The sequence below is a fragment of the Chiloscyllium punctatum genome, chromosome 22, assembly GCF_047496795.1.
Source record: "Chiloscyllium punctatum isolate Juve2018m chromosome 22, sChiPun1.3, whole genome shotgun sequence".
Taxonomy (NCBI): Eukaryota; Metazoa; Chordata; class Chondrichthyes; order Orectolobiformes; family Hemiscylliidae; genus Chiloscyllium; species Chiloscyllium punctatum.
The window spans coordinates 86546609-86559408 of NC_092760.1; the positions used below are offsets into that span (position 1 = coordinate 86546609).

Consider the following 12800-nt stretch of genomic DNA (forward strand, 5'->3'; position numbering starts at 1 on the left):
TTTCAGAACTAAAAACAAAACATTCAAATAATGTTCATCACAACACAGACATTCATGAAGCTGCAAATTCAAGACGCAGATGCAAAACATTATACCTCTATAAAGGAACCAGGGGCCAAATGCATCTTAATCACGAACATGATAGGGATCCATATGACAGAACAGGCCAGCATTAACCATCCCATCACCATCGACCAAGCTGGGTATTTGTAATTTTCATATGTCATGGGTTCCCACTGGTAAAAGCTGAAGCAAAGGATGAACTAGAAAATGAAAGAAATACAGATAGGTTTATGATTCAGAAAATGAACTCTTCATCAACTGTACAAGTTGTTTTAATTACTAACTGTTAAGTACTTCTAATCCAACAAATGTATAGGTAAAATGAACTCCAGGCTATAAATATGCTAGCATATAAATGAAACTGGGAAAAGACCAGTAAATCCTTCAATGCTCATCTATTGCCCTTCACAAGACATATGGAACTTCTTATGTTAATGTCATAGTATCCCTACAGTGTGGAAGCAGGCCATTTGGCTCAATAAGTCCACACTGACTCTCCAAAGAGCATCTCACCCCACATATATTTCACGCAATGTATGTAATGCACTTAATCATCGCCTATTCAATTTGCACTGATCAATAAATTATTTATTTAGCTCCTTTAGGTCCACTCCAAAAGACTTCACTGTCAATTAAGTACTCTGACCCAGTGTAATAAAAACAAATACAGTAGCAAATTGCTTACAGCAAACTCCCAACAGTAACAATGAGATAAATGATCAGATAAACTATTTCACTGATGTTACTGAGAGAAAATATCAGGATTATACTCTTCATCTTCTCTGATTGGTACAATAGGAATCCATTATGACCACCAGAGAGCAGGCAAGAACCCTGAAAGGTGATGACTCTAATAGTGCAAGATATCCTCAGTACTCCACTGGAGCCTGTGTTAAAGCAGTCACAACTGAGTGCCACTTAATGATTTTTTTGTAAATTATTCCTTTTAAAACTCTAATAAGTATTTTAAATGCTAAAGGTGCCCCAACATGAGTAGCTGCCCTGATAAGACCGTAAGACCATAAGACATAGGAGTGGCCCATCTAGTCCACTCCGCCATTTAATCATGGCTGATGGGCATTTCAACTCCACTTACCAGCATTCTCCCCGTAGCCCTTAATTCCTTGTGACATCAAGAATCTATCAATCTCTGCCTTGAAGCCATTTAGCGTCCCGGCCTCCACTGCACTCCGCGGCAATGAATTCCACAGGCCCACCATTCTCTGGCTGAAGAAATGTCTCCGCATTTCTGTTCTGAATTTACCCCCTCTAATTCTAAGGCTGTGCCCACGGGTCCTGGTCTCCTCGCCTAACGGAAACAATTTCTTATCGTCCACCCTTTCCAAGCCATGATATCAGGCTATTCATTAAAACATCTTGAAAATAGACTGATTACCGGTGCAGACTGAGTGTTCCAATGGTGAAACTAATCTCTCATGGTGAAGATTACATGAAATAGCTGTTGTCTTAGGTTTGTCAAAAAAGCATTGTAATGCAATTTCAGAGTTTGTTATGTCTCAAAGCAGTTCGGGTTTGCTTTGATTCATAACGTGGAAATCCCGGTGTTGGACAAAATTAAAAATGACACAACACCAGTCTGGACTATAACCTGGTGTTGTGTAATTCTTAGCTTTGGTTCATGACATAATTGAATGATTCTTTATTCTTTTTTATGATAATGTGACTTTAAGGTTCAGTATACACAAGGTGTTTTGTCAATATAGGCATTAAACTTGAGCAGTATTGCTCTACAAGAATGTAACACTTTTACAATGATTACTTGGAGAAATGTAATAGCTTTAATGTAGAAAAATATTCCAAAATTCTTCACAAAAGCACGGTCAGCCAAAAAAAAACTGACATCACTCTGTCTCTCTCTGTCTTCTTATAAGACAAGTCTTAAAATAAAGTTTTTTGCTCAGATATTTTGTTGCCTTTATAAATGTCTATTTCGCTGGCTCATTGCTGCTAGTTGGATGAGTTTCTTTTCTATATTAAAACCATTATCTTAATGTAAATTATTATTGAAAAAATGGTAAATCCTTGTAAACTGAATGAAAGATAGATAGGGAAGATGACAAATAGCAAATAGTGACAGCTAAAGATGAATGTTCCTGTATCAGATCACTACTTAAACCATTGCCAAAGTATGGGCCAATATCCTAACAATAAGTGCAGCAAAATTGGGAGGAACAGGTAACTTTGCAACCATATTTTAATCCACATGAGCCACCCTTACATTATGTTTGGGTCTGCCACAGATTAGTTCATAAAAATATGCTGCTATAATTAGTCAACAGCTCCATGATGGCAGTGTGTGCTATGAGGAGGATGCTAAAAGGCTGCAAGGTGATTTGGAAGGCTGGCTGAGTGGACAAATGAAATATAATTGGGATAAATGTTAGGTTATCCATTCTGGTTGCAAAATTAGGAAGGCAGATTATTATCTGAATAATGACAGTTTAAGAAACGGTGAGGTACAATAAGACCTGGGTGTCATGTTGGAACAGACACTGAAGGTTGGCATGCAGCTGCAGCAGGCAGTGAGGAAAGCCAATGGCATGCTGGCCTTCACAGTGAGAGGACTTGAGCATCAGAGTAAGGATGTCTTGCTGCAGTTATACAGGGCCTTGATGAGGCTACACTTTCAGTACTGTATGCAGTTTTGGTCTCCTAGTCTGAGGAAAGACGTTCTTGCTATTGAGCGATTCCAGTGAAGTTTCACCAGACTGATTCCTGGAATGGCAGGACTGACATATGAGGAAAGCTGGGCTTGTACTCACTGGAATTTAGAAGAATGGGGGTGGGGGGTGTGGTCTCAAAGGAACATTTAAAATCCTGATGGGACCGGACAGGCTAGATGCGGAAAGAATGTTCCCGATGTTGAGGAAGTCCAGAACTAGGGCTCAGAAGCTAAGAATAAGGGATAAGTCATACAGGCCTGAGATGAGGAAGAACTTCTTCACTCAGAGAGTTGTGAACCTGTGGAATTCTCTCCTGCAGGAGGCTGTTGAGGCCAGTTCATTAGATACATTCAAGGCAGAGCCCTTGTGGCTAAAGGGGTCAAGGGGTATGGAGAGAAAGCGGGAGTGAGATACTGAGATCGCATGACCAGCAATGATCATATTGAACGGTGGGGAGCAGCTTGAACAGCCAAATGGCCTACTCCTGCGCCTATTTTCTATGTTGCTACATTTCTATGATAATGCCCGTAACAAGATCAAATAATGCCAGTGAAGGCATGATGGGCCAAATAGTCTTTGTCTGCACTGTAATAATTCTGTGATTCTCTCTAAGACAAGGTAGATAGGCCTTGGTCCTTTTGTCCAACAATTCCTACATAATTCCTTCTATGTGCTATATGTAACAATGGTGCAAGATAACAAGTTATTTCTCAGCTTGTAGTATTGACACCCGGTAATGAGGAACATGGTAGTATTAGAAGACATGATACATACTGTAAGAATTGTAGGAGTGACAAAGGCCCAACAAATTCTCCAAAAATAGCTTGGTTGGAATCCAATCATCATCTCGATATCTTCACAAAAACGTTTCAAGCCTGTTGGCACAGAAATACAATATTTACTGACGTTTGATTGGGCATTGGGATTGTGTGAGATGAGGGAAGAGGTGACAATGGTGATGAAGGTAATTACAATTCTCACTTTTTCATGCGTTCTGCCTCTCTGGACTGCTTTCTGCTAAGCCAGGGAATAATACAACTAATGAACTGCTTTAACAAAATAAAAATTGCCCACCTTAATGAATTTCAAATAACATAGATGTACTGCAAACAGGGTAGCTACAATGCCACCACTTTGGACTTATGTGAAGCAGAAACATACTCAAGAAGGTGCAAAAGTTCTCTCTAACTGCAGTCAAAGCAGAGCGAGTCTCAGATTACGTGTCAGGTCCAAGCAGTGCCACATTATTTCATCACTGTAGTTGCTGTTGTATTACACCAACCAGTGTAAAGAGAACATTTGTTTGTTTGTGTGGTCTGAAACCAAAAGACAGGCAGTCTACAGTGAAATGTCATTATAGACCTGACAAAACCACTTGTTCACTTACACTTCCAAATAATTTCAATGTGAATCAGCCAGTGTGTACATCTCCCCAACAGAATGGGGCAGTGTAACTCAATGCTGTCCCTTTTGGTTTAGCTTTAGGTAGCTATCACAGTGAACAGTATGAACACAGACCTGTGCCCTCTATAGGTACACAGTTGGATGTTTTACACGTCTAATTTAGAGAATGGAGGCTGATGCTCCATGGGTGATATTTCATCGAGTTTAATTCATAAGTGTAAAAAATACTAATAATCCATGTGTGTTTCAGTGGCGAGCCCTTTCTGCAGGAGAACTTAACCCATTGGTGACCAATAACTATTAATTAAACACCAGCTTTATAAGAAAGTTTCTTATACATTCAGCGATATGGCTATTGCATTGTTTGTACAGTGTTAAGACACTTAATTTAGCAATTAGGGCTGCAAATATGACTTCCTTTCTCTTCATCTTTCAAAAGCCTGTTCTTGATTAAGTTCCAAATCTGTACATATTTCATTACCTTCTGAAGAGTTGTTCTGAGCACAAATGCTTTTATAGTTCACCATTATCAATATCTTAGCAGACGCTTTCACAGTGATTGTGGTCTTGCTGAAAATGTAGCAATACTGAGAGGGATATCTAGATTGCTAAATGCATTTTTAGTTTGGTACAGTGAAATGTCTGTATTACAGGGTGAAGTAATTATAGATTGTAAAATCCCATTTACATATCTAAACCTTGGTCGCAAATGTCAGGTTGGTATATTTTTCCCGGTGAATGCATCAGTCCAGTTTTTGTGGTTGAGGAGATGTTTGCAGAAAGAGCACCACCTTGTGGTGGATTCCAACTTTGACGAAACAGATATATCTCCACCGGAGCTAATGGGACTGATTCTGAGGCACTGCATGTAATGGGCTCCCAATCCAATACTGTTCATTTAATCCCATTGCCCAAGGTTAATTTCCAGCTTATTGTCAGCTAATGCAACTAAAAGTCATTGGTGATAGCTTAATTTCTCATGCACAAGACCCTACTCCACTGTCACCTAACACCGGTGAATGATGTGGGCCAAGGTGGCTGATTCTTCTTTGAAGCCACACGCGTAATGAATGCCCTCTTCACCTCCCCCACAAACAATCCAACCTTTTTAATTAGCCTCAGAGAACCTCGGTCTAATGAAAGGTCAAAGTCATGACTCAATTTATGGGAATGATAATGCCATTTTAACCAGGGGCCATCTTCATTCTGTGCACAAACAGTGGGGTCAGCCAGGGTCCTCAGGCTACTCAATGAGATTAGATCTAAAGGGCCAGCTGATTCAGGCTCCACAAGACTACCTGGGGCCATTCCCTCCTCCAAGCTTCTCTCTTCACCCTACTTATTTCCTAATTCCAACTTTTCAACTATTAGATCCAATAGCACCACCACACACCATGCCTCCAACTCCAGCAAACCCTCCCAAACTCCTCCTCCTTCATTCATCAATCATCTTATGGAAGTCATTTTTCCAGCGGTGGCCTTCATCTTCCAATAATTCTGGATCCCAGCGACTTAGTAGCTTTAAGCATCTCTCAGTGTTGCAATACATTCATGTGGCTTAGGAGCTATCATATTTATCACTTATCAATGACCAGACATCCTCAAATTCCAATCCCAAACTAAAATCAAGGCAATGGTTACAGTACTAAACTTTTATATTCTTGCACTTTATTTATTGGACAACATGTGGATATTTTTAAGAGCAATCCAACGTGAAATAGACAGGAATAATATTTAACTAAAATAGCTATTCTTTAATGCATTCATGGGATAATTGACAAGGCCAGCATTTATTGTCCACCCCTAATTGTCCAGAGGGCAATTAAGAGTCAATCATATTGCTGTGGGTCAGGAGTCACATGGAGGCCAGACCAGATACAGGTAGCTGTTTCCGTCCCTAAAGGGCTTCAGCAAACCAAATGGGGTTTTCCCCAACAACCGAATTCTTAATTGTCAAGCTTTATTTAATTTAAATTCCACCATGGCGGGATTCATAACCATGTCTCCAGAGCAATATTTGGATTTCTCAATTAACAGCCAGCGATAACACCATTAGGCCATTGCCTCCTACCTTTCCTATTCATTGACTCTTCCAAAGTATCTCACTGCCATTCAAATACTCTGGATGCATTGTTAAGTTGACAATGATGTATACACCAAATTCCCATTCTCAGTAAATGAGGTAAGGTATCAGTTAACCTATTTATTTCTGATGTTTTAATGAATGAACCATTTGACAGCAACAAGAACATATCTGCTTTTCTTCACATGCTACCAGGAAATGTTATACATCCATTTACAAGCATGTATTCAATTTAATATCCCAGTTTATAACATAATCTTTTCTTCATTCGCAGCCTAAATTGTCCCAATATCTCAAGTCTGGCTTGAGTCTATGTCCTTCTACCCCAGAGATGAGACCACTGCTCTTTAGTCAGGCTGACAGTTACAGAAACATCTTCTCAACTACTCAATGCTCTGAACAGAAAAGACATCACTGTTTTAGTTCATCACAGAATTTAAATTTTGCACAATATTATTCTTGCAATCAGTTGTCAAAAGTCTGAATTGCTTTGTCTTCAGGTAGAGGATTAAATTAAAACATGTGGGTTGGTTTATATTAATTACAACATTAAACAGTAATGTTTAACAGAATTATCTGGTGCTATGTATCATTAGCTGGCCTTTTAATGTAGATTTCTTTCATAATATGACTGAAAAGGTTTATTAATGTAACTAATACATCAGCATGGGGTATGCCATTCATACTGGCAAAGTGGAAACCTCTCAGTGAAATGCTGAACTGAATGACTTTATGTTATTTCATAGAATTACATTTGAATCAACTATCCTATGAAAACAGATTTATACAAACATTGATATGAATTTCACAACGTATTGATTATGTAAGCTGAATGGCTTTGCAGCATAAGATTCAATTAACTAGATTGCTCTTACCGTATATGTATGAAACTCCCACTAGCTCAAATATTGCTATGATGACCAGGGAATAGGAAGCTGCATATGTGTCTACCAGCTGTAGCATGTAGATCCCACCCTAATATCACAAAATAAATCAGTGTTGGATTGTGCAAATGTTTAACTGCAATATCGAAATTAATGTATACACATTCTGGGAATCCGTTCAGTATTTCTGTCTCAAACAAAACTTCAAAATGACTGCGGGGTAAATGATTGGGAGAAACAAGATTAAATCACATCAATATTTTCAGATTGATGTCCTATGGAATGAAAGAATTCAAAATAGGTCAAAATGGGACTCATTAGCTTCAGTTCCCCATGGCAATGTGAACACAAGTTGTGCAAGCTCCCTTTTTTTGATCTTAACTCTGTGGACACTTTGTTGCCATCATTTAATTCCAGAAAGTACAGCATAAAAGCAGCATTTGATCATCTTGACAGATAATCCTGAGTCGGCTGTAATAAAACATTTGTTTTTTTTCATCTATCTTGATCATTGTAGTTCATTCCTAAACATCAATGAATTTTAGACCAGGAGGTTAGGGCATAGTTCTTTCACTTCTCGTTTTATTCACTCATACGACATGGGCATGTGAGTCTGGGCCAGCATTTATTACCCGTCCCTGGCTGCCCTAGAAAAGGTGGAGGTGAGCTGCCTTCTTGAACAGCTGCAATCCACTTGCTTTAGGTAGACTCACAGTGCTATTAGGAAGGGAATTTCAGGATTTTGACCCAACAACAGCATTGAAAGATCGGCGATAAATTTCCAAGTCAGAATGGTGATTGGCTTGGAGGGGTATTTGCAGGTCGTGGTATTCCGATGTATCTGCTGCCCTTGTCCTTCTAGATGGAAGTGGTCGTGGGTTTGCAAGGTGCTGTCTGAGGAACTTTGGTGAATTTCTGCTGTGCATCTGGCAGCTCAGTACACACTGAGCATCAGTGGTAGAGAGAATGGGTTCTTGTGGATAATTGCCAACATTTTTGCTCAATGTTTACATCAGTTAGGCAAGAGCACATTATTGTAGAGTGCTAAAGCCTTACAAATACAGGAAAATGGGATGAAAGTTTAAGCATATCCATTGAAATATTTCTTCTTAACATGCATTCATTCAGTTTAAAATTGGCCAAAAATCCACCAAGATATGTGAGATCATACAGACATGTCAAAGTCATGAACAATGCAAGTTTAAACAGCAGTTTGGTTGTTAATTCATGCTAACACTGTAGAGGGGCAGATGGAACTACCAGGTGCCAGTAAAGTATGAGCTGACAGCATCAATTTGGTATTGGCCACTGTATGTCACTAAGAATGACATCCAGCTTATTGTGATGCAAACACAGACACTTTCTCAATTGCCTCTGCAATGGGCACCATGGGGTACACCCTGCAGGGTTCCATCCTCAGTTAATTGACTGCAGTGACAGCATCCACACCTTGATTTCTATTGCACACTATACCAGAGTCTGTTGCCCTTGACCAACAGGACCTCCCCAGTAACCAGCCCTGTATAAACGTGAGGCACGTATAGAACTGCACTATGAGAGACAAACTGAGAGAATAGGAATAAGAGAATGATCAAGGAGAGGTAGGGATAGCGGAGGGAACTTGTGCGTGGAGTCTGAGCAGATAGGGGAAGACCTAAATCAGTTTTTTGCTTTGGTTTTCACCAAAGGCAGGGACCATGTTGTGAATGAAAATTTTGAGGAACTGGGATACAGGCTTGACAAGATCAAGATTGACGAAGTTGATGCGCTGGAAATTTTGAAAAACATTAAGATTGATAAGTCCCCAGGACCAGACCAGATTTAGACTAGAGTGGTGCTGGAAAAGCACAGCAGTTCAGGCAGCATCCGAGGAGCAGGAAAATCGACATTTCGGGCAAAAACCCTTCATCAGGAATACAGCCCGAAATGTCGATTTTCCTGCTCCTCGGATGTTGCCTGAACTGCTGTGCTTTTCCAGCACCACTCTAATCTAGACTCTGGTTTCCAGCATCTGCAGCCCTTGTTTTTACCCAGACTAGATTTATCCTAGGCTGCTCCGGGAAGTGAGAAAGGAGGTTGCTAAACCGCTGGTGAGGATATTTGCCTCCTCACTCTCCACGGGAGTCATATCGGAGCATTGGAAGGAGGCGAATGTTGTTCCTCTTTTCAAGAAGGGTAATAGGGAAATCCCTGGCAATTACAGCCCAGTCAGTCTTACGTCTGTGGTCAGCAACGTTTTGGAAATAATTCTGAGGGATAGGATTTATGACTATTTGGCAAAGCGTAGCATGATTAAAGGCAGTCAGCATGGCTTTGTGAGGGGCAGGTAATGCCTCACAAATCTTATTGAGTTATTTGAGGAAGTGACAAGACAGGTTGAGTAGTGGACGTGGTGTATATGGACTTCAGCAAAGCATTTGATAAGGTTCCCTATGGTAGGCTCATTCATAAAGTCAGGAAGTATGGGATTCAGGGAGATTTGGCTATCTGGATTCAGAATTGGTTGACTGACAGAAGGCAGAGAGTGGTTGTAGATGGAAAGTATTCTGTCGGGAGGTCATTGTTGAGTGGTGTCCTGCAGGGCTCTGTTCTTGGGCCTCTGCTCTTTGTAGTTTTTATAAATGACTTGGATGAGGAGGTTGAGGGGTTGGTTAGTAAATTTGCAGATGACACAAAGGTTGGAGGTGCCGTCGATAGTATCAAGGGCTACTACAGGCTGCAGCACGACATAGACAGGATGCAGAGCTAGGCTGAGAAATGGCAGATGGAGTTTAATCTAGATAAACGTGAAGTGATGCATTTTGAAAAGTCAAACTCGAATGCTCAATATAGGATTAAAGACAGGATTCTTGGCAGTGTAGAGGTGCAGAGGGATCTAGGTGTGCAAGTACATAGATCCCTCAAAGTTGCAACCCAAGTGGATAAGGTTGCTAAGAAAGCCTGTGGTGTTTTGGCTTTCACTAACAGGGGGATTGAGTTTAAGAGCCACGAGGTTTTGCTGCAGCTCTACAAGTTCCTGGTGAGACCACACTTGGAATATTGTGTCCAGTTCTGGTCGCCTTACTATAGGAAAGATACAGAGGCTTTGGAGAGGGTGCAAAGAAGGTTTACCAGGATGTGGCCTGGACTGGAGGGCTTACCTTATGAAGAAAGGTTGAATAAGCTCAGACTTTTCTCTCTGGAGTGAAGGAGAAAGAGACAAGATCTGATTGAGGTATACAAGATAATGAGAGGAATAGATACAGTCAATAGCCAGAGACTTTTCCCCAGGGCAAGATTGACTGGTACAAGAGGTCATAGTTTAAGATAAGAGAAGAAAGGTATAGAGGAGACGTCAGAGGTAGGTTCTTTACGCAGAGAGTTGTGAATGCATGGAATGCGTTGCCAGCTGTGGTGGTGGAAGCAGAGTCATTGGGGACATTGAAGCGACTGCTGGACATGCACATGGATAGCAGTGAGTTGAGGGGTGAGTAGGTTAAGTTATTATATTTTATATTAGGATTAAACCTCGGCACAACGTTGTGGGCCAAAGGGCCTGTTCTGTGCTGTACTTTTCTATGTTTTATGTTCTTTGTGATGGCCTCAGAGCAAAAATAGTTGGTTTGCATTTTATGAGGCAATTGGGGTGTTGTAAACACTCTATTGAGAGTACATTATAAGACTTTGTTGTGTAAGGCTTGCTTTAAGAGCATGAATGAATAGAATAGCACCTCAGACATAAAAATAGGGATTGCTTCCCTGGTCAAATGTTAACAACCATATATACTTTGAGTTGAACTAATATTTTGTATTTTGTGTCTTACGAAGGGAAGGGACGTGGTTTAATTTAATTTTAGATTTGTTCCATGAATAGTACCAAGAATGACAGGAAAGATGTTGTGTAACTTGAAAGGGTTCAGAAAAGATTAACAAGGCTGTTGACAGGGTTGAAGAGTTTGAGCTATAGGGAGCGGTTGAATAGGGGCTGGGACTGTTTTCCCTGGAGCATCCGAGGCTGAGGGGTAACCTTATAGAGGTTTAAAAAATCATGAGGGACATGGATAAGGTGAATAGTCAAACTCTTTTCACCAGGAAAGCTGAGTCCAAAACTACAGGGCATAGCTTTAAGGTGAGAGGGGTAAGATTTAAAAGGGACCTTAGTGGCAACTAAGGTGGGTGTGTGTATGGAATGAGCTGTCAGAGGAAGTGGTGGAGGTTGGTACAATTACAACGTTTAAAAGGCACCTGGTTGGATAGGTAGGATTTTGAGGGATATGGGCCAAATACTGGCAAATGGGACTATATTGATTTAGGATATCTGGTCAGCAGGGATAGAACGTAGAACATTACAACACAGTGCAGGCCCTTTGGCCCTTGATGTTGTTCCAACCTGTGGAACCAATCTGATGAGTTGGACCGAAGTTCTGTTTCCAAGCTGTACATCTCAATGACTCCATGACGCTAAGTCTGGAGGTCAGTTTTGTTTGCATGTTTTAAATGGGGTTTTACAACCATGGAGTGAGAGCTTGGAGTTGGAAAGGTACAGCAAAGAAAAATGTACAGTTTCTGAGTGATCAATGGTCCAGATGTACAGAAAGACATAACAATCCAGATAGCAAGTTAGCCTGTGCATGTGGATATCGGAGAGTGGAGGGAAGGCTCTTGGACATTGATTTTAGGAATTCCTGTATTTTTCTTTGAAGCTAAAGTCAAAGTGAGCTTTAGTTAGCTGGTTGTTTTAGGTGCCTTGGGGAAGTGAAACAGCTGAAGGAAAATCGCATCCAGTGACTGCACAGCAACTTGCAAAGGAAGCCAGTTGCAGTTGACCAATCCTAAGCCTGATCAAGGTGCTTTAGAATGAAAGAATGGCAACTTGTCACTGACGTCAGGTTCTTGGACTGATATTGCAGGAATAAAAGGAATAATGTGAACTTAAATCCTTTCCTAATGTCTGTAGTGACATAATTACAGCCTTCTGTTTTTTTCCCTTGTTTAATAAACATTTTTAATGTGTTCAAAGTGCACTGGCAGACACTTGTGAATGTGTTCCATAACTAATTTGCACAGTTTTAGAAAACAAAGTTAGGATCTAATAAGCCAGGTTATACCCTGATTTGTCCAGTATTAAAACAACAACAGAGATCATACCAAAAGCAACAAAGACAGGAACTACTGGCTGTTGGAATTTGCTGTGTATTCACTGATATTGGGACGATTTCTTACCTGGGTAACCATGGGAATACCCATGAAGAAGAAAACCACACAACAGACTAATGTGAACAGGGGCTTCTTAGGTCTCAGGTACCCAGGAAATTCGTCCACTACTGAAGTCACAATGGTCTCAAGGGTTGCAAACTTAGACAAAATTGGAAGAAGCAGTAAGTTATACATACAATTATAAAATGCTGACCTTAGTGTTACTTACATTCTCTTTCTTTTTAGAGCTATGTGATTTTGAATACTCATAAAACCAAATGTACAACAACAATTCTCATTTAGACCATAATCACAACGAGGGAACCTTTTAATTCTGAAATACAGTGAGGCTCACGTGCAAGGTAGATTTTCAACCTGCTGCCTGGTTCTAAGCCTGCATTGCAGATTGGCCAGTGCTACAGAAATCACTGCAATTAGTGGATATGAAAGCTGAGCTGTTACTGTAGGATGCAAGAGATTCCACACTGCCAGGTTTCTATCCTTATA

At 40.5% G+C, this 12800-nt stretch overlaps 1 protein-coding gene across 4 annotated transcripts in view; it reads right to left on the minus strand.

The window, feature by feature from the left end:
* The window catches only part of slc6a5 (solute carrier family 6 member 5), a 65197-nt gene that overhangs the window by 2108 nt on the left and 50289 nt on the right, over positions 1-12800 (minus strand). For all 4 annotated transcript variants that reach the window (XM_072592763.1, XM_072592760.1, XM_072592762.1 and 1 more), the window contains 4 exons: positions 12321-12452; positions 7110-7209; positions 3522-3622; positions 96-263 (listed from right to left, as the gene is read on the minus strand). In XM_072592763.1, the coding sequence (XP_072448864.1) occupies positions 96-263; positions 3522-3622; positions 7110-7209; positions 12321-12452 (501 nt within the window). The remainder of the gene's footprint in view (positions 1-95; positions 264-3521; positions 3623-7109; positions 7210-12320; positions 12453-12800) is intronic.